Here is a 26,225-nt window from a genome sequence, read left to right as displayed (position 1 = left end):
GACACTGTCAGGTGCCACAATGAACTATGACACTATACAACAGGCAGGATGATTTCAAAGATTCATACCCCAACCCCAATTTTGATTCTTTATAAAAATTAAGGTACAAATATAATATTTAATCAGCAATTAGGAATGTAATACTAATAGCAAGAATTATTCTGTGAAGTGTAACAACCTTTTTAAACAACAAATAAAATTAAAGTAAAATCACACTACAATATATAAAAGTAAATCAGAGTAATAACATATTCATTATAATTATTTAAAATAAAGATAGTTAAAAGAGAATACCCATATACTTTTGATTGTTTCCTAAGATAATATTTCCATTGCAGACGATTCTTTAGTTTGTCTGGCATAAAAATATACTGATATAAAATATCAATGTGAGCAAATATGAGACACATATCAAAAAGAGAAACAACAGGTCTCATTATTACTTTTTATAGTTTTTACTTTTACTACATATACTGGAGTAAAATTAGTTATAGTCAAACTAATAATTATCAATATATAATATGAAAAATAAGATAAGGGTGTTGGAATACAGATTTTCTTGTTTAAATAATATAAGATGTAGATATCAATTTCCTTTAATATTTGACCATGTTTTTTATTACATTCAAAATAAAATATCTAAATTATTACAATATAAAAAGCTACTGGCCATCATTAAAAAAAAACATTCAAAGGGATTATAAATTTTCATTCCATAAAATCTATTCAATAAAATATCAAAATAACTTCCATAAAAAGTTAATGTTAAAAACTGAGTTATTTCAAGTTAAATGTATTTAAAATAAGATAATTCTATTAGAAGATATCTTACTTGACTTTACTAAACATGCTAATGCATAAACATTTCCAACGTCTTAAAAAATCTCAGGAAGTAGGTTTCAAAATACTTTTTTTTTAAATTATCTAGTATTTTTGTGTGCACTCTAAAAAATTCATTGTCCACATACACATTTATATTTTCATTGGACAATTATAAAGTGCTGCGTTTTGTTGTTTATTAAAACCCATCTAAGCATGATAACATATTACTACAATGTGGAATATTTTTTAACATTTCACTTTATTCTCTTAGACAGTTTTGATATACAATAAAAACAGTCGTGTAAATATTAATGTGTCAATATCATTAGGAGTATTAAATAGTATAATATTTCATATATTTAAAATAAAATGTTATTTTATATTTTTTTACTTCATAACTTATGAAATTCATTTCTCTCCATTAGCACTGTGGATCCACCATTTCTCTAACTGAGAATAAAACAAATAAATATTGTATGCCTTACACCAACTTACAAAAACCCACAGAAAGAAAAATTCTTTGATGTCTATATCAACTACAACCTTTTTTTTTATTCTTTTACAAGACAATTTTTCCAGTTTGTCTGGTTACAGATCTGTCTCTTTTAATTTGTTGGAATAAATAACCACTACATTTTAAGATATCCCAACATTGCAGGCATAAAGGAGTTGAGAGGCAAAATAATTATTTGTATCCTACAAGTTAGTACTATTGTATAGAACAGTTCTGTTTCGTTTCACTAATTCTAGTTTGGACATTGTTAATGGCACTGTGACATCTCTTTGTGAATCCTCTTCCTGTATTCAATAATCTGAAAAATAAAGTCATCATATGAAACTTTTAATGAAATTAACATTATCATCACTTATATAGATAGTCCAGTCATTCTAGCCAAAATATGACCAAACCTCAAACTAATTGCAACAGAATGTTCTTCTAGTTTTCCAAGCTGGTTTAGGTGTACTGTTGAACATAAAAAAAATCGAGAATGTTTGGATGAAGGGAAATTGTTAATTTTGGGTGAAAACCTTGATTTTTTGTGAAAAATCACTCAAAACTGGTAATTTGCCGTGACTCAAAAACAAAAATAGCAACTTGCGTTATTTTTAATGAAGTCAATAGATCTTATTACAGTAATGATTTATTTAAACGTTCATGAACTGCAAAGATCAGGAAATTGAAAATTTTGGGTGAAAACCTTGGATTTTGATGAAAAATCGCCGAAAACTGGAAATTTGCCGTGACTAACAAACAAAAATAGCAACGGACACAATTTTTAAGAAAGTCATTAGATCTTATTATAGTTATGATTTATGTAAACGTTGATGAACTGCAAAGATCAGGAAATTGAAAATTTTGGGTGAAAACCTTGGATTTTGATGAAAAATCGCCGAAAACTGGAAATTTGATGTGACTAAAAAACGAAAATAGCAACGTACATAATTTTTAATCAAGTCAATAGATCTTATAACAATAATAAAGAAATATAAACTATGATGATTTTTGAAGTATAGGAAGTGATAATTTTGGGTGAAAATGTTAGTATTTTTGATAAAAACTGGGAATTTATGTTTTCTTAATAAAAATCAAATTATATCATGAGTCTTCAAATTAATTTTATATATATGTGAAGTGTTTAGATGGATCAAATAATGACCAATTCGTAAAATCAATAGATCATATAACAACAATAAACTAGAGGCTCTAAAGAGCCTGTGTCGCTCACCTTGGTCTTTATGAATATTAAACAAAGGAAGAGGATGGATTCATGACAAAATTGTGTTTTGGTGATGGTGATGTGTTTGTACATCTTACTTTACTGAACATTCTTGCTGCTGAAAAATATCTCTATCTATAATGAACTTGGCCCAATAGTTTCAGTGAAAAATGTTAGAAAAAATTTACAAATTTTATGAAAATTGTTAAAAATTGACTATAAAGGACAATAACTCCATAGGGGGTCAATTGACCATTTCAGTCACGTTGACTTATTTGTAAATCTTACTTTGCTGAACATTATTGCTGTTTACAGTTTATCTCTATCTATAATAGTATTCAAGATAATAACCAAATACAGCAAAATTTCCTTAAAACTAACAATTCAGGATCAGCAACCCAACAACGGGTTGTCTGAATTATCCGAAAATTTCAGAGCAGATAAATCTTGACCTGATAAACACCTTTACTCCAGATTTTTTTTTTTTCATTTTGGTTGGATGGCCGGGTCACCGCACACATTTTTGAAACTACATACCCCAAAGATGGTTGTGGCCAAGTTTGGATTGATTTGGCCAAGCAGTTTCAGAGGAGAAAATTTTTGTAAAAAAATTACTAAGATTTACGAAAAAATGGTTAAAAATTGACTATAAAGGGCAATAACTCCTAAACGGGTCAACTGACCATTGTGGTCATTTTGACTTATTTGTAAATCTTATTTTGCTGAACATTATTGCTGTGTACAGTTTATCTCTATCTATAATAATATTCAAGATAATAACCAAAAACAGCAAAATTTCATTAAAATTACTAATTCTGGGGCGGCATCCCAAAACTGGGTTGTCAGATTCATCAGAAAATTTCAGGGCAGGTAGATCTTGACATGATTAACAATTTTACCCCTGTCAGATTTACTATAAATGCTTTGGTTTTTGAGTTATAAGCCAAAAACTGCATTTTACCCCAGATTCCAATTTTAGCCATGGCAGCCATATTGATTGGATGGCCGGGTCACCGGACACATTTTTGAAACTACATACCCCAAAGATGGTTTTGGCCAAGTTTGGATTGATTTGGCCAAGTAGTTTCAGAGGAGAAGATTTTTGTAAAAGATAACTAAGATTTACGAAAAATGGTTAAAAATTGACTATAAAGGGCAATAACTCCTAAAGGGGTCAACTGACCATTTCGGTCATGTTGACTTATTTGTAAATCTTACTTTGCTGAACATTATTGCTGTTTACAGTTTATCTCTATTTATAATAATATTCAAGATAATAACCAAAAACAGCAAAATTTCCTTAAAATTACTAATTCAGGGGCAGCAACCCAACAACAGGATATCCGATTTATCTGAAACTTTCAGGGCAGATAGATTTTGACCTGTTTAACAATTTAACCCCTTGTCAGATTTGCTCTAAATGCTTTGATTTTTGAGTTATAAGCCAAAAACTGCATTTTACCCCTATGTTCTATTTTTAGCCATGGTGGCCATCTTGGATGGTTGGCCGGGTCACCGAACACATTTTTTAAACTAGATACCCCAATGATGGTTATGGCCAAGTTTGGTGTAATTTGGCCCAGTAGTTTCAGAGGAGAAGATTTTTGTAAAAGTTAACGACGCCAGACGACGACGGACGACAGACGACGGACGACGGACGCCAAGTGATGGGAAAAGCTCACTTGGCCCTTTGGGCCAGGTGAGCTAAAAACGATTGACCGGTATTATACTTATTTTTCAACCAAAATATTTACTTTATATGATAACAAAACCATGCAATTGTTTTACCGAAACCCCTTAATTATGCTTATTATGGTTTTTGCGTATTCTACATAAATCTTTAGAAGTTGATTGTCACTTAATCGTCCATGTCAACTGTTTTGCTCGAATTTTTACAACCAGTTCCTTTACATTCGCCACAAGCTACTGAACATTCAAGTCCGTTTTTTCTACAAGTACATCTTTTAGTGTCACAGTTTGTCTTACAATTGCATCGAATAATGTTCAGCAATTTAGAGGGAGCTGCGTCCATTGTACACTTAACCGGAACAAGATTTCCATTAGCGACTTTCCAACCCCATTCACACGGATTTAGATTGTCCTTGTTCATCCACATTTTCATTTGAAGATAAGCTCTCTGGCTATGAAATGAAGCCGCATTTGATGTTGGCGGCAAAGTATGAATTTGAACGCATGTTTTGTTTGTCAATACTCTTGCAGCAAACTGTTCTGTAGCGAAGAACATTCAGTCCTTCATATGGAGCACCATTATATAAAGAGGAAATAATGTTTTCACCAGCAGAAATAACATCATCATTTGCGTTAGCATTGCAAAGTAACTGTGCCTGAGTCTTAAGAAAGTCATGTTCTCCAAATTTCTTTAGGGTCGCTGCCTTACTGACACCGAATTGATCTATTAAAACATCGTCGCAAGCTTTTTCGACAGATATGTCTCCTTTCAGTAGTTCATCCAACATCGCATCTGCTTCATGCAATTCATCCGAAAGATCATCAGCGTTAATATCGGTACTGTCGGTATTTATGTAATTTGCTGGATTAATATCATTGGTACCAGTCTCATTTTCGATTTCATCTGGAAGTGGTATGCCGTATATGTGAGACAAGATTATTGACGTGAGAGCTGTATCTATCAAAAAATGTGCCCTTACTGCTCGTGCAATTGCCTTTCCACTAGTCATATGAGTTACTGCATTTGATGCATACACTGTTTCCAGTAGCTCAGTGATTCCTGATCCTTCCATCAAGTGACCAATGCCGCCTACAAAACTCATTTCTAAATGAAAGCCTCCAAGTCTCAAGATAACCGACTTTAAAGGACTGTTCAATGGTTCATCTTTAATTATGTTCATTGCCTTCCAATAGAGGGGTTGATCAAATGTCAAAATAGGTACACAATGTTGAGCCTTTGCGTGCTTGCCTATGAAGTTAAGTGTTGAATTTATACATTTGAGATCACTAGGATTCATGTCTATCATCAGCAAAAAAACAACAGATGATCTTCCTGGGTAGTCACCGTCCATCACTTTGTGCATAATTGCGGACCAACTGGGTCGGTTGCATGTCAAAGGCCAGCATACTTTTGACAGAAGGTCTAACTTCCACGTTGTATTGATCATATTTCGCTCATAATTCATGGTTGCGAACTCTGCCTGTAATGATTGTTTAGATTGCATTTTATAATATTCTATGTTAATTTTTGCTAGGTCAGAGACTTCCTTTAGTGTAGGAGACAGCCTAGGGACAGCTTTGTCAAGTCTGAATCCTGGAGTGACAGCTGCAATCATGCCCATACCATGAAATGTTCCATGACCATCTAAAGTTCTCAGATTATGGTCTACGTTATCAGCTATGTACTGAACGAAAGTACCATTCCCAAACTGTGTGTTGGTTCTGTCATGAGCAGCAGCAGCAGCATTAAGTTCAAATCGTTGAACCTCTGTGTAGGAAGAAGCGAAACCAAGAGTGTTCAAAGTGTCCAATAAAAATCTTGATCCAAAGTGATGGTGCATTTGTACACTGAGGGCAATTTGTAGCGGTGCAATAAGTGTTCTTGGTCGGGAAGCCTGAATAATAGCTTGACCAACAGATGCAACTTTAACAGAAGAGTCGTTTTGACTAAATAATGCACGTAGTAATGTTTGTAACGAATCTGGGACAAATGTAATGTTTTGCTCTGAGTTTATATCTACAGAAGACGGATACACAGCTTTTGCATCTTTAAGACGCATAATATCAGCCTTTATTAACTTAGCTGCTGTTTCTATCATCGATAGTTTTTCCTCTTCTGGACTCTTAGATGATGGTCTTCTGTAAAATTCGTTCAGTATAGATGATCTGTTCTCCTGAATGTGACTATATTCGGCTTTCCGTTTACTTCCGTGATGATGATATCGGATCCAAAATAAGTTTGCAGTCTCTTTTTCATGTGCACCACACTATACGCCTTATCTCCACAAATGTCTTCCATAGCCTGAACAAGATCGCTTACGGATGCAAGTTCGTCTGGTGTTTCTTCCAATTGTCTAACTATTTGCAGGAAAGCTTTCTCTGATGAATCTTCTTTTGGTCGTCCTGGTGTCGTTCGTTTGACCTCTTTGTTTGCTTGCTTCGAGACGGGGATTTGCTTACCAGTTCTAAAATTAACACTACATGTTTGGTGGTATATTGCGTCTGCCGTGTGCAAATCTGATGGTGCAATGTTGAGCCTCCTCAAAACGATTTTGGACCATTCATCATTTCTTTCTTTGCAGATGGTTCTAAGGGTGTTAGAAAAATCTGTTGTCCTGACAGGAAACACGTCGATTCCCCTTTTGCTCTCTGTAAATTTTGCAAAACATCCACAAAATAAACAGTTCTTCTGGAACTCAAAATCAGGAGTAGAAAATCGTAAGTCACGAGTTGGCTCGGTTATCGATACATCCTTTTCTCGCATGTCCTTCTTGATTGAGTTAGCATTAATGTAATCTCGTAGACATTTCTGATGAACTTTTTGTCCTGGAGTTGTGACGATTGTATCATTTCTGGTTTGGCTGGTCCTATTAACCGTGTTACATCCTTTTTCTCTTAGTTGTGTTATTTCTTCACCATTTGTTAGAGACACCCGACAAAAAACACAAGCATCCATCATTACCTAAAAAAAAAGAAGATCAAACTGTTAAGATGAGATTCAATGATTTTGATTTTGCTTTCATTTTATTTTTATCATATAAGATTTGTTTTGAATACAATATTAAAAAAGATATATGTTGACTTATAACCAATACATTATTCCGATGTAGTATCTGTTCTCAATTGAATTGTATAATGGTATTTTTGTTGAATATTAATTTCCCTTTTTTAGTTGATTAATAAATATTCATTTTTTATCATTTGATTTTTTTTTTAAGTTGTCTCATCTCCTGTCCACCCTTTTTATTTTTTTATTTCATCCTAGCCCCCATACTAACATGAAAAAATAATTGGTAGCTCCATAACACGATTTGTCTGCATCAATTTTGTATTTAATTATCGGTACAGCTTCATTTTTCCATGAATTAAATTAAGTTCGATTGTAACTTTTTTGGCACTATCGGCGTTCCATAGTTTTTTTTTCGTCAGCAACTCCTGGCAATAAGAATAAAATTTCCTTATTACGGGACTATTTAATGTATGTAATGTTTATACTGTAGTCCAAATATAAAAAACAGAGCTGTTTTGTATGTGATTTCTGGTTTAGAAACCTCGGCAAACCGAAATGAGCTCATTTCTGCCGCGTACTATATTTTGACATTTCCCGTGTATCTACGCCTTTTAAAAACATCCAAAATACCTTGCATGGTAGCGTTATCTCTTAAGAATGTTAAATACGTATAAAACTTTTATATATAAGTTTTATATTAACTTACCAGAATGAAAAGGATGGAACCTAGATGCGTCGTCTGCAGTTGACCATTACGAGTTGTCTCCCATATCGTCATTCTTAATCTACGGGCGCCATATCTTTCCATAATATTTGAAGTAAAATCCAGATTTTTTTAGGGCTAAAATTGACGACTTTCCCCTATTTCGATTTTTCTCGATTTTTGATATGTTTCTTATACGTTATATTTCTCACGAATTCCACAAAAAACATTTCTGTTGCAATTAGTTTGAGGTATAACCATAGAATGACTGGACTAAGAGGACTTAACCATGGATAAAGACAGACCTGAGACATTAGAATTGAGATCTTTAGTGATATTATCCTATCATACAGCCAAATATAATACTATATATATATATATATATATATATATACATGATATAAGAAGATGTGGTATGAGTGCCAATGAGACAACTCTCCATTTAAGTCACAATTTGTAAAGTAAACCATTATAGGTCAAAGTAAATTTAGAAAAAAAATTAATTCTAACCTATAGAAGTTGAGGAAAGATACAATATAAAGAATTCAACTAGCAACCTAAGGAGACTCGGGGGTACAAAAATTTTCACATTTGTTTTTTCATTAGACTTTTTTTATTAATTACAATATTAGTTATAACCTTATGATGTGGTACAAAAATAACCCAAACCAATCGATTTGGTTTGGCCACAGATGTCTTTTTAAATGTTTATATCATGGAAAAAGCTCCAAATGATCTCCCTTTGGTGCAAAAATGCCATTTATGGGCATTAAAATTGAAATCTTTTTTTTAACTCATCGGTGACCTATATTTTTTATTATTGTTTTCAAATAAGCTGTACAAAAACAAAATAATTGTAAAATTTAAGCGATTCCTGTAATTTAGTTCTTATTTTATTTTGCCTCTATTTCTCTTATTAGTTTAACAGAAAAAAGGACATTAACAAAAATGTAAAATTGAGAATGGAAATGGGGAACCCGACCATAGAAAAAAAAAAACCACAGCAGAAGGTCACCAACAGGTCTTCAATGTAGCAAGAAATTCCCGCACCCTGAGGCGTCCTTCAGCTGGCCCCTAAACAAATATATACTAGTTCAGTGATAATGAACGCCATAATAATTTCCAAATTGTACACAAGAAACTAAAATTAAAATAATACAAAACTAACAAAGGCCAGAGGCTTCTGACTTGGGACAGACGCAAAAATGTAAACTTCTTTCAGAGGCAGTTTGTGAGCTTAAATGAACGGTGACCCCATTTTTGTATTTCATTTTTCTATTAAGTATATGCTAAAGTTTATTTATAGAAAAATATAGCGGAATCCTATATTAAAAAAAAATTTGATTTATACCGTCAAGCCCCCTTAAAGTGACCATACATCCTTTATATATCTTCAATTTGATAATTGCCTATTGCAAACGCTGGTTTTTCATTATACCTTGTAAATGGTTTTCTGGTGCAGGTTTGACTTTTCTGATCTCTATAGCTATTTGTATAATACACATCTGTCGAAGTTTTATCTTCATTTGCTTTTGGTTGACAAAACGAATTATTTGTGACCTCTGCCAAGTCAAGGTCATCCATAGTGACCTGCATGAAAGTGTTTTCAGTACAATCAGCTGATGGTGTGGAGGTAGTAATCCAATCATTGGTATCATCAAATACATCAGATGCCTGAAATACATGAATACATAGATGGGTGAGGTCAAATAATAGATATTCCTTTATTGGTAAGTATGACAATCTCAATAGCTGAAGGCCAAGAAAGCTTTCACAACACATTAATCAAACATGTATCACTTGTTAATCGTGTGAGTTAAACTAGAGGCTCTTAAGAACCTGTGTCGCTCACCTTGGTCTATGTGCATATTAAACAAATTATACAGATGGATTCATGCAAAATTGTGTTTTTGTGATGGTGATGTGTTTGTAGATCTTTATGTACTGAAATTCTTGCTCCTTACAATTTTCTCTATCGATAATAAACTTGGCCCTTTTGTTACAGAGGAAAATATTTTGTAAAAATTTACAAAAATTTACCAAATTAATGAAAATTGTTAAAAAGTGACTATAAAGGGCAATAACTCCTTAAGGGGTCAACTGACCATTTTGGTCATGTTGACCTATTTGTAGATCTTACTTTGCTAAACATTATTGCAGTTTACAATTTATCTCTGTCTATAATAGTATTCAAGATAATAACCAAAAATGGCAAAATTTCTTTAAAAATTACCAATTGGAGGACACCTCCCCCAACAAACAGTTTTCCAATTCATCTGAAAATTTCACGGCAGATAAATATTAACTTGATAAACAATTTAAATCTACATTTATCCCTATGTTCTATTTTTAGCCATGACAGCCATCTTGGTTGGTTGGCCGGGTTACTGCACACATTTTTTGAACTAGATACCCTAATAATGATTGTGGCTAAGTTTAATCAAATTTGTCCCAGTAGTTTCAGAGGAGAAGATTTTTGTAGAAGATTTTGGGCCAGGTGAGCTAATAATATTCAAAATAATAACCAAATACTGCAAAATTTTTTTAAAAATACCAATTTAGTGGCAACAACCCAAAAACAGATTCATCTGAAAATTTCAGGGCAGATAGATGTTGACCTGATAAACAATTTTACCCCATGTCAGATTTGCTCTAAATACTTTGGTTTCAGAGAAAATTTACATTTACCCCTATGTTCTTTTTTTAGCCATGGTGGCCATCTTGGTTGGTTGGCCGGGTCACCAGACACATTTTTTAAACTAGATACCCCAATGATGATTGTGGCCAAGTTTGGTAAAATTTGACCCAGTAGTTTCAGAGGAGAAAATTTTTGTAAAAGTTAACAGACGACAACGACGACGGACGACAGACGCAAAGTGATGAGAAAAGCTCACTTGGCCCTTTGGGCCAAGTGAGCTAAAAAGAGGTATAACTGTCACCGTATAAGCAATAAACTTTTTTGCCATAATTCAGTATTTCATTCGGGTCACTAAACACTGAAATATCCGATAGTTCAGGATGTTGAAATCTATTATGAAATTTAAAGATAATGGCTCTAAACATGCTAAAAAAAACAGACATAAAAAGAAATTTAAAGCCACCAACCTGACTATATTCTGATTCAGACAATGGCCTTCTTGTCAATCTCTTGGGCACAGGTGAACTGGAATAGTCATCAGATATGCTAGCCACACCCCTTTTCCTTTGACGGGGAGGGGGAAGTGGTGAACTGGTTTTGTCTTTTTGTAATTTTCTCCTTTTAGGTGACATACAGCTTATAATATCAGGAAAAGTTTTTTTAAAGGGAGATAATCCATCAGGTAAACATGGAGATTCTGGACATGTTGTTGTATCCTCATTGACTGGTTGTAATTTAGCTTTCATCTACAAACAAAAAGGATGGATTTATACAAGTTATGTTACTATAACGTTTTTATTGTTGAGATGCTGCCAACAAAAGCAACCTTAACAAAAAAAACACTTTTTTCCTGGTATATAGGAAGGATATGAGGAATTACTTTTTAAGATATTGGACAGACAAAAGACCACACCTACCACCAACACCATACTGCATACAGCATGTAGAAATCAAATTTATTTTTATTTTTCTAAATAATCCTTTTACAACTGAATTATGTATTGTTCATTTCTTTTTTAATAGAAATTTTCTATACATGACTTTTTTCAAGTATGTTAAGTTTATTAACAACAAATGTTACATAAAGTGTAGCATTCTAATATTTTCATTGGATATTAGGATCATGTGTTTCAAAGGTTATTTTATATATCTGTAGCCTTGTTTCTATTTATATATTATATGTTATTCAGGTCTCAGACAGGGTATATACTGTGACATTCCCGGCTTAGAGTTTATATCCCCTGAGCCGAAGGCGAAGGGGATTTAAGCCCCAAGCCGGGAATGTCACAGTATATACCCTTTCTGAGACCTGAATTACACATATATTACGGATTACCCCTAACTTAATGTTATTTTCCAGTGCAGGTATTTGTTGACAACACATATATATATTGAAAAACCCAACCTGATATGTTCGGCATACGTGAAGGATTTTCTAATTTGCTGTGAACATAATTTTATCTTGTATGTAATAATTTATAATAACACTTTTAACATCAAATTAAAGTATTAAAAGTGTTAATTGCGTGATTTTGTATCAAAAATGTATTGACTGAAGCACGTCATTATTTTCCCTCTGTGAACCTCTGACAGTCTGATAGCTTATGACTACGTCACATAGTAACCGGTGTTATGTTGACGTTTTTGAGGTTCCAATTGGGGATAAAAACGTCGTATATACCCTGGCAGTTTCCTGAATATATACTGACATCTCTGTGTTGTTATCCAATCAGAAACCTCGACTCATTTGTAATCCGTAATATATAAATATATTGGCAATCATACCACATCTTCTTTTTTATATATTGGTGGTCAATATAATTTTTTTTTCTATATTTAGATTTATGACGTCATGACATCACACATAACAACCATGGAGGAAGCGCCTCAGTAGACAAAAAGATAATTGCAAGTTTATCAGGATATTTCAAGAATTTTATTTTAAATGCAGACGATAAGAATACAAGAATGCTAATGCAACAAGCTATGAAGTTTGAAAAAATATTGATATTTTCAATAATATGTTAAAATTCTTGTAAAATACAATTTAAAAATACACAGAAAGAACATAATGTCATTGATTGCTTTTTTCTAATACATTATTTACATATGTAATATATAAATTATGGACATTTGACGTGGTCAATAAGTTATATATATGGACCTGTTTGGATAATATTAACCGAGAACAAAACTTGATTTGTTTTGAAAACTCTTCATACCTATACAAGCCCTTAGGAATATATAATACACATTTACTATTACCTGCACTCTTAACATATTGTAAATTAATATCTATTTACTTTATGTTTAGACTATGAGTTTGAAAATATATATTTTTTTTTTCTAAATCTATGAGAATGAGTATGATTTGTCTTGTAATGATAAACAATTAGTTTCAAGAACTTTGACTACTGGTATTCAAGGTAATGACAAGATGAGGGAATACTGTGAATTCATTTCTTAAGTTAAATATGCATTTTTGATGATAATTTATTTGTATGTTTTGAAAACTCTTCATACCTGTACATGGGAAATTGTATTTTGTTCATTTCTTAAGGTTGTATGTTCACCTATACTCCTGACATCCATGATGCATTGCTTAAGGTTGTATGTTCACCTATACTCCTGACATCCATGATGCATTGCTTAAGGTTGTATGTTCACCTATACTCCTGACATCCATGATGCATTGCTTAAGGTTGTATGTTCACCTATACTCCTGACATCCATGATGCATTGCTTAAGGTTGTATGTTCACCTATCCTCCTGACATCCATGATGCATTGCTTAAGGTTGTATGTTCACCTATACTCCTGACATCCATGATGCATTGCTTAAGGTTGTATGTTCACCTATACTCCTGACATCCATGATGCATTGCTTAAGGTTGTATGTTCACCTATACTCCTGACATCCATGATGCATTGCTTAAGGTTGTATGTTCACCTATACTCCTGACATCCATGATGCATTGCTTAAGGTTGTATGTTCACCTATACTCCTGACATCCATGATGCATTGCTTAAGGTTGTATGTTCACCTATACTCCTGACATCCATGATGCATTGCTTAAGGTTGTATGTTCACCTTTACTCCTGACATCCATGATGCATTGCTTAAGGTTGTATGTTCACCTATACTCCTGACATCCATGATGCATTGCTTAAGGTTGTATGTTCACCTATACTCCTGACATCCATGATGAATTGCTCAAGGTTGTATGTTCACCTATACTCCTGACATCCATGATGCATTGCTTAAGGTTGTATGTTCACCTTTACTCCTGACATCCATGATGCATTGCTTAAGGTTGTATGTTCACCTATACTCCTGACATCCATGATGCATTGCTTAAGGTTGTATGTTCACCTTTACTCCTGACATCCATGATGCATTGCTTAAGGTTGTATGTTCACCTTTACTCCTGACATCCATGATGAATTGCTTAAGGTTGTATGTTCACCTATACTCCTGACATCCATGATGCATTGCTTAAGGTTGTATGTTCACCTTTACTCCTGACATCCATGATGCATTGCTTAAGGTTGTATGTTCACCTATACTCCTGACATCCATGATGCATTGCTTAAGGTTGTATGTTCACCTATACTCCTGACATCCATGATGAATTGCTCAAGGTTGTATGTTCACCTATACTCCTGACATCCATGATGCATTGCTTAAGGTTGTATGTTCACCTTTACTCCTGACATCCATGATGCATTGCTTAAGGTTGTATGTTCACCTTTACTCCTGACATCCATGATGCATTGCTTAAGGTTGTATGTTCACCTATACTCCTGACATCCATGATGCATTGCTTAAGGTTGTATGTTCACCTTTACTCCTGACATCCATGATGCATTGCTTAAGGTTGTATGTTCACCTATACTCCTGACATCCATGATGCATTGCTTAAGGTTGTATGTTCACCTATACTCCTGACATCCATGATGAATTGCTCAAGGTTGTATGTTCACCTATACTCCTGACATCCATGATGCATTGCTTAAGGTTGTATGTTCACCTTTACTCCTGACATCCATGATGCATTGCTTAAGGTTGTATGTTCACCTTTACTCCTGACATCCATGATGCATTGCTTAAGGTTGTATGTTCACCTATACTCCTGACATCCATGATGAATAAGTATCCATCCAATGAGTGAAAAGCTCTTTAAAATGTTTAAACCAGAAGTTTACTCAAAGAAACTTAGAAATGAACAGGGATTGTCAGCCAATATGAAAATTAAAAAAAAGTTTTCAGAGATTACAAAACATATATAGTAAAAATTTGAAATGCACAAAGCAAACATCCAGAGTTTGCGAAAATGGTCAGTCCTGTCGGTCCTATCGGTCAAAATGAGGCTCGGACCAGTATTTTTAAAGTTAGTGCCGGTCCCGATGACCGATGTAAGAATGGCCATTGCAGTGCCTTCTTATTGGTAATTAGCTGTACCACAACTAATTCCAGTATGTGTTTACATCGGTCATCAGATGTACCTGCTACTAATTTCTGTGGCTGTGAAAAATAAAACTAATAATAATAAAATTATTTTTCAATAATATAGAGTTATTGCATGAATATTGGGGAATATTGTCCTGAGTAGAATTTTATATTGCATGAACTTGCAAGTGTAATATATGTTCTACAAAGGACAATATTCCTCAATATTCATGCAATATCCCTTTTACTGTATAGCAATATAATATTTGAAAGTAAAAAAGGGTTTAAACTAAGATTTTGTCGTTGACGACGTCATGAATTTTTAAGATTTATTGCACTTGTGCAATATTATACAATTATGGCCCGTTGAAAAGGTGAATATCCAAAATTGTCAACACGAGAAGGTTATTTCATTGAGGGCGCAGCCCGAAGTGAAATAACTTTTAAGGGTTGACAATTTTGGATATTAATCGATTCTAAGGGGCCACAATTGTTTTATTATACCGAACTAACAGTGGAAGGGCATTTCGAACACTTACTATAGTGTCTATATTGTTAACAATATAAACATAACACACAGACTGACGTTTGAAAATACATTTGTGTTCGAATTTCTCGAATTTACAACAAAACTAGAATCTTTTTGTAAAATATTGATGGCCCTGAAAAGGACCGTTTATAAGAGATATTATCGGCTGCTGGCATTCTCAACTCTATTCATGTCCAATGCCTTATTTCCTCGTCTCTTGATGGGCTTCCAGTGTAACGTGAACGCTGCCATTTTGTTTATTTACGTCTGTGACGTCATTTTCATGGGAGGTAACTCAAGTACAAATCAACAAACTCAAAAGGTTATTCACCGGTGAATAATAGGGTTATTCACTGCTGGTGTAAATTTCAAGGGTTATTCGTCCTTCCTTGCAATTGAATGAAAATTAACTGAATTATTCCATGTCACGTGATAACGTTTCACCCAATAGAATTGTTTGAAGTATATGTAAGGTATAATAATATACAATTATGGCCCGTTGAAAAGATGAATATCCAAAATTGTCAACACAAAAAGGTTATTTCACTGAGGGCTGCGCCCTCAGTGAAATAACTTTTAAGGGTTGACAATTTTTTATATTCATCGATTCTAAGGGGCCACAATTGTTTTATTATACCGAACTAACAGAAGAAAGGCCTTTCAAACACTTTTTATATATTTTTTACATAACAAAATCAAAGACAAGCTGACGTTTGAAAATACATTTGTGTTCTAGAATTTCTAGAATGTACAACAAAGGTAGAATTTTTTTTGTAAACTATTGATGGCCCTGAAAAGGACCGTTACTCTATAAGAGCTATCATCAGCTGCTGGCACTCTATTCATGTCCAATGCCTTATTTCCTCGTCTCTCGGTGAGCTTCCAGTGTAACGTGAACGCTGCCATTTTGTTTATTTACGTCTATGACGTCATTTTAATGGGAGATAACTCAAGTACAAATCAACAAACTCAAAAAGTTATTCGCCGGTCAATAACCTTGGTGGAAATTTTTAGGGTTATTCATCCTTCCTTGCAATTGAATGAATAACAACTGAATTATTCCATGTCACGTGATAACGTTTCACCCAATAGAATTGTTTAAAATATATGAAAGGTATAATAATAGAATTGATTGCACGCTTACTTTTGGTTACTTTCTGTTGGAAATATTATATTGCTATACAATAATATAGGGTTATTGCATGAATATTGGGGAATATTGTCCCGAGTAGAATCTTATATTGCACGAGCTTGCGAGTGCAATATATGTTCTACGAGGGACAATATTCCCAAATATTCATGCAATAACCCTTTTATTGTATAGCAATATAATATTTAAAAGTAAAAATTGGTTTAAACTAGATTTTGACGTTGATGACGTCATGGATTTTTGAAGATTTATTGCACTAGTGCAATATTGGAATTTATTTCACGCTAACTTTTGGTTTCTTTCTGTGGGAAATATTATATTGCAATATCCCTTTTATTGTATAGCAATATATTTGAAAGTAAAAATTGATTTAAACTAAGATTTTGTCATTGATGACATCATGAATTTTGAAGATTTATTGCACTCAGGGTTTCCGCTGGCGGTCGCCATTTTCGCAATTTGCGAAAAAATAATAATTGTGGCGATAAAAATTCGTCATTTGCGAAAGAAATATATAAACCGATTTATTTTCCTCCATCTTGTTTATTTACTTTTTTTCGAGTTTCTCGGACTTTACCCGATCAGACAATACTCGGAATTAACCTTGACCTCATTAAGATTTAGACAGAAAATCAATAATCAGCTGATTGCATTTTTTGGCTATCGACAACAAAGGACTAATTAATAAAGGTGTTGATTGAATTGTTTCACAAAATGATATGGTCAAATGGCTTCCGCTATAAATGTCACATACAGAATTTATTTACATCTTTGCGACGCACGTGTTTGAAGCAAACTTTTGACATCTCTCCCTTTACAGATAGTTTTGAAAAGAAAGCTGTTGTTGTGACGAAAATTGTTCAAAAGCAAGAAAAATCTCCGATTTAAAACTTTAATTCTTTTATCCTTTGATTTTAATAAAGTCGTTTGAGTGACACATGCACGTGTTTCAAGCATAGTTGTACGTCTCAACTTTTTCATTTACGATGGTCAAGAAAAGAAAACTGTTGTTATAACTTATGAAAAAATCTATCCAAAAGGCTGGGAACAACCCCTCGAATGAGAGTAACCCTTCAATGTAATGACTACACATGAAATGAGGGATCAATTTCATGTGATAAAAGCTTTTGTTTTGTTGTAAAAATTACTTCTTAGTACAAAAGGGCACAACAGGAAAAATATATTTATGTTACTTGGCAAAAAAAAAATAATAAAGTGGCGAAAAATATATTGTTCTGACGAAAGAGGTGGCGAAAAAATAATTGACCCAGGGGAAACCCTGATTGCACTAGTGCAATATTAGAATTTATTGCAGAATTTATTGCACACGAACTTTTTGTTACTTTCCATGGGGAATATTATATTGCTATGCATATGTTATTATTTTTATTTCAGGATAAAATTGACAGATTATTTAGGACTGGCTAAAATTTTGTAGGACTGACAAATAATCTTGCTTTGTCAGTCCCATGACCGAGGGGTCAAAAAAACGTTTTTCTTGAAATCTATACATCCTCAACTAACTTTTAGTTGTTGTCCATTCGTTTGATGTGTTTTATCATTTAATTTGCCATTTGAGGCCAACCTTAAAAATATGTTTGTTTGCAGTTTTCCGACTGTACCTTCAAGACTGAAGGGTCGGTAGGTAGGAAACATATTTTATTTTATCAGCCAAAATACAGTTTAAACAAGCAGTTACACTAAACCAAGTTTCTTGTGAAGAAAAAAACCTTTTAAAACAACAAACACTGGACATGCTGAAAATCAACATCTTGCAGACATTTTCAGATAAAAAACTTTTTAACCAAAACTGAAACTTTAACATAGTGTCATTATCCAATTTATGGCATAAAATATGGTATAATTATTAAATACTGGAACACTTATAAACAATTAAGGAATGTCATTATGACTAGAACTGTTTTAAAGAAATATATTCAGACATGTATGCTTCTTGACTAGAATGTTTTCATGAGTAGAGTATTTTCATCAGAAAAATGTAGATATTAAAGATTTATAAGACAATGTATTAAAGTGTGTATTTTTAATAAAAACAAAAATAACCATTGAATCTTCCTCAATTGAAAAAAAGTATTAAGACAGTCACAATCGACTGTTTTCATATTTCTAACAATATTTAATTATATGTGATAAGGTTGTATTTTTGCCAAAACCAAAGTCTAAAGTCTAAAGTTTGGGGTGAAATCCATAGCACCCCATTAAAAGTAAATGGTCTGTACTGAAATGTTTTTAATGTATAAAAAAAATTGGCAGCATAGCTCCTAAGGACATGTTTTAATTGAATTCACACAGGCCACACAGTTTGGGTATATTTAATATTGTATGAAAGAGAATAATTGCAATGAGTGGGGAAGCCCCCCTTATCCTAAACGAGCATACTCATTGCAATCGAAGATAGATTTAATATAGAGAGAGTATATTTATTTTTCAAGCTAACCATTCATTTTCTCTACATCTTTGTGTAGTTATGGTTGCTTCTTATTGATTTGGCATGATCTATATCCATTAACATTTCAAATGAGCCCTTCCTCCGTACAGGCGTGTTTACAGATATCCATGAAGATTTAAGTCACGGAGGAGTGGTTTCATCTTTGTCGTCTTCACAACGATTTGTAGAAATTATACCATACTTCAAGCTGCTGTCGAATTATTTAACCACTGTCACTGAAATTGGTTCCATAAAGTCAGGCTCCACAGATTCTGTACCCGATTTGTTTGAGACAGAATGGTTATCGTGTCAGTTATGAATATCCGCTGCATCATCGTCAATGATATCATCACACATCATTACATGTGCATGAATCTGTATAAACAGTTTACTAATAATTGACACGAGACGACAGCGTAAAGTACTCCTCCGTGACTTCATGGATACCTGTAAGCAATTTCCATGTGCTTTATCATTAAATGGTCACATGAACGCTTGACGGGAAGCTAAGAAAAAATTAACTTGAAATGCGTAATTGACCCAGACTTTAAATCATTTGCGGAAAGGACCCAAAGTTCCGGATCGTGTCAATAGAAGTATTAAAAAATTTTTCTTCAAATTTAAAGCAATAAAATTTTCACAGTCGGGAGGATTTTCAAGGGTCGGTCGGTAAACTGCAAACAAACAATATTTTAATTTAAGCCTGATTAGGAAATTTCCATTTTGAATTTTCTTCAGAGTTCAGTATTTTTGTGATTTTGTTTTTTATATAATGTAGGTAATTTATATATATTAATCTTTCTAAAGTTCACCTTTTTGTCCTCCATCTTTTCTTGTTTTTTCTGTCTCCATAGTGATTTCCCCCTCATTGGTAGTTTGTTGCTGCTGGGTTTTCTTAGAGTTGATCTGTCTTTACACAACTTTCTACAAAACACAAAATTATATCTGTTCTGTCAACATCTTTTTCTAATTATTAGATAAAATAGCATTTTCTAACGGTACCAATGAAATTTGTCCATCTGCATGGTCTTATTCTTAAATATGATAAAAACAATTGTTGTCCTGTTTAACCTTGATATCAAAATTGCTCAAGGATATCTTCAATCTTTATAGTAAAACTATTGATAAGGCAAAAAGGTAAATATAAAGTCTTTCATTTCCGTTTTCTTTTGCCTGAAGGATTTGTTAATAAGAACTGTTATTCTGCTGTTGCTGTTAAATCCATGTGTCTGTATTCTAAATTATTTTATTGTTTCTTTTATTTACCAGTTTGAATGATTTAATAATGAATAAAGCTTCTCTTTTCTTTTCTGTACTGGAATTTTATGCATCGTTTTATGTTGTGATATAGAAAATCTATAGGAGAAAAAAAATAAAGTTAAAAAAAATAGAGTGTATAGTTCATTTGGAGATATTTCACGTGATAGCCTTCAAAATAACGTTTGAGTCACACCATTTTTGGCACTGAAGCCGACATCCAATTCATTTCCATTGGAAATAGGACAAACCAGTGAGTAGGATATATATATATATATATATATATCCAATTATTTTGATATATATCCTATTATTTTGTATTCATTGTAGTCCTTTTAACCTACTTGATAGCAGCCTCCAGAGTCTCCACCCATTGCTGGACATTTTCTGGGTCATGTGACAACAACAGTAAACTCTCATCTTTACATGCGATCTGCAATTAAGAAACAATTCTGTCAAATCTATAAGGTAAACTGATGTGTCAGTGAAAATATAAGACATTCAATTTATAAAGTTTCATTATTTTAAGGTTTCCTGCATACAATAAGAAAAGGAACGCCTAATAAGAAATATCTTTTTAAGATTAAAACATAAAGAGTTGCTAAAAACAGTCCTGATTTTTTTTTGGTGTACAATTATCTTTTATAGAAGTTTGTAGTAGTTAGTTATACTCACAGAAAACATGCCTCCAGTTTCTGTCAGGCTAGTATTACCATTCTTACTCTGTCCAAACATCCTCTCTACCTGGCAGTGTTTTAATGGTAGTACACAACAACATGAGTAGGTATTGTTACCACTGTCTAAAAACTTAGCTTTCCCATAAAGCATCATGTCAGAAAAAAGGAAGAACATCCTGTCATGTGACTTCCCACCTTTCCTTGAAACCTGTCAACAATTGAACAAAGACATATATTAAGTCAAGTAGTTTTTAGTTTAATGGCTAGAAAACAGTATATGAGGGTGTTAAAGGAAATGTCTTCAAAAAGATTATCTTAACTTAAATATAATGAAATATTCAAGAGTCGGTTTCAGTGAAATTTTATTTAGTTATTTATTTCATAAACCTAAACAATTCTTGAAAAAGCATAATGTGGAAATCATCTCCAATTAAAATGTATAAGCATATATTTGATAATAATTTATTGGATATCTAGTTTTAGAATGGTTGGATAAGCTGGGCTCACACTACTTTTGGAGTCATAGGGAGAAGTTGGTGACTAGAAAAAGCAAAGTTAAGAGTAGAATAGCAAATTCTTTGCCCTAGTCTCACAGTAGTATGAGCACTGGTTTGAAGGAAACAACTGACTTTGAGAGTATCAGTCTACATATTGAAAATAGAGTGATGCTAAACAGAAGACCAAGTGTGCCGTCATTAATGTTGGCTACCATTTTTTGTGGATTTTGTGAATACAGGTGAAACATGAATTCAAATGTTCAACAAATTTCAAAATTTCTATTCACTTTGTATACAGAGAATGGCAAAACCATGAAATATAATTTCAACAATATTTTCCTCAATCCACGAAAATAAATGAATCCACAGTATTCAATGATATGTTGCAAAATAAATCTATGTAAGTTCTGACACCTAAGTTATTTACCTTTTTCAGTACTCCCTCCCTAAGAAACTCTCTGCCTGGAGCCAGTATTTTAGGTGCTGAGCTGTCAAAACACTTCTGAATACTCAACATTTTCTGGAAGTTCTCATGTTGTTTTATATGTTCATTTATATGACTGGCTATTTCTCCTACCTGCTGGGCTGATTCTAGAAATAGTTTCAAGGTACATAAATCAAAATATTAAGAAACAAGAATGTGTCCATAGTACACGTATGCCCCAATTGCACTATCACTTTTTATGTTGAGTGGACTGTGAATTTAGGGGTCAAAACTCTAATTTGGCAAATATTATCCATTTTTAAGGGCATGTTGCATATAATGATCACAAATACATATAAGAAAGAAAAAAAAATGATAACGATCATTTGGAATTAAATTTATCAGTGTTTTCTTATTGTTAACATTTATAACAAATCAAAACCACAGTGTTGAATATATTTGTTTGTTCACATGAAAAAAGCCAAATAAATCTGTTTTCTATATCTAGATTCTTTTAAATTAATATGTACATATTTTAAAGCAGAACCTAAATTGGTTTTTTTTTCTCGGATGCTGGACATTCCATTGGAAAATTTAAAAGAAATTGTTTTATCTTTGTCAATCTTTTAACATTTTTAATAATGACCCTGCTCAATAGCGATATAAAAAAGAAGAAGTGGTAGTGCTAGTTCATGAGCACTAGTTCTAATTTGTGAGATGCTTTCTAGTTTTAAATTTTTTAACACCATTAAGGTAATTCTGTATGGATGTGTTTTTGAAGGATTTAATTATGAATACTCAAAAGTTTTTTTCATCATATATTTTGTTAAGTTAATGGACTTAAATCTAATTATCCTATTTTTACCTTTTATCTGTTCATAATCATGATGTTCTTCTGTTGTACACTGTAATAGGTCTTCTAGTAACAGTCTATATCTGAGGAATAATAATAATAGAATTACATTAGAGGTTCAATCAGGGAAGAATACAGTGTTCCACCCAGGCCTTTTTAGCATCATGTGGAGTGCTTTTCTTTTCATATGAGACATTGATTCTTATTTTAGTTATTTAATTATTTACTTAAAATTCATTGTTCAGCACAGTTGTTTGTTTTTTGGCCGCTGTTTGCTTGGTGCCTAGCTCAAATGTGTATTCAATTTGTTTGGCTTTATTATATTTATTTATTGCTAATGGCTTGTTTATTATTTGCTTAAATATACTAACAATTTTGATGTGACTGCTAGATCAATTCTTTATCCTGTTCTTTGAAATATATTTGTTTCTATGTCTTATTATATATTGTGGTGTAATAAAATTGAGTACCTCTGATTTGGTTTGTGAGAACCCTCGTTATTTAACCATGCCCTCGTTATTTAATCATACCCTCATTATTTAACCATACCTTGGTATTCTCTGTACAGGAGTAATCAGTAAAGCATTTAGTTTCAGACCGTTTAAATCTGACCGTTCCTCTTGAGTCTGGATAAAATCTTTAAATTCGGTGCTTTTCTGTAACCATTCCTATTTAAATTTTCATCAATAAAGGAATGAACATGATACACAATAAGTTTTCCTTCTTCTTGAGATGGAAGTTAATCTTTAAAATTATATCAGTAGTATTTTATTTAAAAAGACTTTACCCTAAAACTGTAGCAAGATGAAATTTTATTTTTTTTAGAGTTTCTGTCAGTTTTATACATATAAGGCTTCCATATAAAAATAAGGAGATGTTGTATGATTGCCAATGAGACAACTATCTACTTAAGTTCAAATAAAATGAATGTAGGCAATTTAATAGGCAACTGTACAACCTTTAACAATGAGAAAAAACAGTGTATAGGCGCCTACTTTTTCCCCCTTTTCCTTTCAATAATGAGTATGCCTAATATTATTGATAATGATAATGGTCTGAGAACTTACCTGCAAGGCTGCTAAAGCAGTTTCATGGTTGTTAGCATATGATGAGTATAACTTTAGAAATGGTCCCAGATAGTGAAAGGCCTGGCCTATAGTGGTGTGTTCCATATATTCCTGAAGTGTCTTGTTGACCTCCCATATCTGTTCTATATTACCAAAGATTTTACTGTGGATGTTGTCTGGGATTAAACAGTTAAACCTCAGTGGAAAATCAAAATACTGAAACAAAAAATAACTTTATGAAAAATAAATATATATTGCAAAAGAACACAGTCACTAGCAGAAAATTCAAACAACAATTCAAATAGTTTTTAAATATTTCTCTTGGCATTCACCCCTCTCCATTTAATCTTTCTTGTAAATTTTGGGCATTGAATGCAGTGACCTATAGTTGTGAACTTCTGTCTTTTTGTCTCTGGTAGAGAGTTGTGTCATTGGTAATCATACCACATCTTCTTATATTTATATTGTATAGAACTTTAATACAGAAAAAATAAAAGAAATATATCTGCAGAATATTATTTCATGACCAATAGATTTATTCATTGATGCTGTGTTGTTTAGAATTGCTCCCTTAAATTTTAACATATAAAGATTTATACATGTTATATGAAGCAGACATATATGGCGTCTTTAATAAAATCAGCATGGGTTTTCAGCCAAATTATTTACTGCTGAAGAATGTTGGATTGGACACTTTAACAGTTGTTACCTAAGTATAAGGTTTAGCATGTATTTCAAGCATCCAGAAATAATCATACTTATATATAGAGAATATCATATGGCTTTTTCAATATCACATCCGTATCAACCCGAGACACCAATATAATCCCAAGAGCTCTGCTCAAGGGATTATATTGGTTGAGGGTTGATACGGTGTGTGATATTGGAAAAGCCATATCAAATACACTTTATTATATATATATACTTGACATACTTAAAAGTAGATTTTTTTATGTGACATGACGTAATATAGATAAGGAGGTTTGAAATGACGTCATACAGATTATAGGTTTGACATGACGTCATACAGATGAGGGGTTTGATAAAGCCTTTGCAACAATGACTACAATCGATGACGTGACGTCATACAGATTAAAGGTGTGATAAAGCCTTTGCAACCGTGCTGATATCGATATCATCACGGGTGGCTGATACAGCACGCTTGCCAATGATTTATTACACATACAATTTATCTGTATTTACTACTAAGTATATAATAAATAAAGATATTTCCCTTGTTTTATCATTTTAGTAGTTTTGAAAATATTTAATTCAATCATGTCTCTTTGACACATTCCCCATTTCCATTCTCAGTTTTATTAGACATGTTAGAATTATCTATAGATTGTGTCTTTACCATAATTACTATTGTATTTATTAAAATTGAATGTTTTAGCTTGTTTTAATGGAATGGAATAGCATTGACAAAAGCAAGATCTGTATCAAGTGTGTGTGCAGTGCTAAAACTTTTATATTTAGAAGTTACAGTAATTCTAGCTTTACCATTATATTAACTCTATACATTTACCTTGTTCACTAATTCTAGATGGTTCAGATAAGTCTTTTCTGTTTCAAACAATTCTCTAATGACTTTCTTTCTCCTTTTCTCTCTTTTTTCTTCTGTGACTGTATCAATCTGTTCCTTGTTCTGCTGGGCTATCTCATTCAACACTGTCACAAACAAAAGACTTTGCAATAAATGTTTTACATTTGTCAATCTTTCGGGCCTTTTATACCTTGTGATGTATGGGTTTGTTCATTGTTGAAGGCAGAACTGTGATCTATATACGCTTACTACTACATTATTTGGTCTTTGGAGGAGAGTTGTCTCATTGACAATCATACCATGTATATTTTTTTTTGCAAGTAATTAAATGTCCATTACGCAACAACTAACGATGACAATGCAACATAAATGTATATCTCAATAAATCAATCATGATGATCGTAAAAATTTAGAATCACTATGTATATACATGGTCTATAATATAAAAAAATGACAATAAAATGACAAAAATCATGTTGAAATAATAATGCTAAGAGCCACTAGCTGCCAAAATTAATGCTACTTCCTGACTTCCTTTTTGAATTTTCCTTGGAGTTCAGTATATTTGTGATTTTACATTTTGCAAGTTTTTTTATAGGAGGAACCAAATAAGGTTATTTTCTAAATTCTATAGTTAACCTTTGAATCTACTCCTCGTTGTCAACATTGTTCAGATCCCAGGCATCACCAGCTACCTACAAAGTCAAAGTTTAATTAAATATTTTCCAATCCAGAATGATCTCCGAC

The 26,225-nt window shown here is 32.7% G+C and overlaps 1 protein-coding gene across 1 annotated transcript; it reads right to left on the bottom strand.

The window, feature by feature from the left end:
- Positions 1-1,398: 1,398 nt before the first annotated feature.
- LOC139529839 (rho guanine nucleotide exchange factor 39-like) lies at positions 1,399-26,225 on the bottom strand. The gene is made up of 12 exons (XM_071325765.1): positions 26,118-26,225; positions 25,461-25,603; positions 23,933-24,148; positions 23,415-23,533; positions 22,878-22,948; positions 22,016-22,179; positions 21,090-21,299; positions 20,759-20,847; positions 19,970-20,081; positions 11,048-11,326; positions 9,381-9,616; positions 1,399-1,634 (listed from the first exon to the last, which is right to left on the bottom strand). Exons 1-12 carry the CDS (start codon positions 26,143-26,145, stop codon positions 1,532-1,534), a joined length of 1,770 nt encoding a protein of 589 aa, XP_071181866.1. The 5' UTR covers positions 26,146-26,225; the 3' UTR covers positions 1,399-1,531.

Source organism: Mytilus edulis, chromosome 7, assembly GCF_963676685.1.
Source record: "Mytilus edulis chromosome 7, xbMytEdul2.2, whole genome shotgun sequence".
Taxonomy (NCBI): Eukaryota; Metazoa; Mollusca; class Bivalvia; order Mytilida; family Mytilidae; genus Mytilus; species Mytilus edulis.
This window is presented reverse-complemented; position numbering and strand designations above follow the sequence as displayed.

Coding starts and splice junctions, on each gene's coding strand:
- LOC139529839 (XM_071325765.1), bottom strand. CDS start 26,145: ATGTTGACAACGAGGAGTAGATTCAAAG. Junction 21,300..22,015: donor GGGAGGGAGTACTGAAAAAG/GTAAATAACTTA, acceptor AATTGTTGACAG/GTTTCAAGGAAAGGTGGGAA. Junction 20,848..21,089: donor AAACTGGAGGCATGTTTTCT/GTGAGTATAACT, acceptor TCTTAATTGCAG/ATCGCATGTAAAGATGAGAG.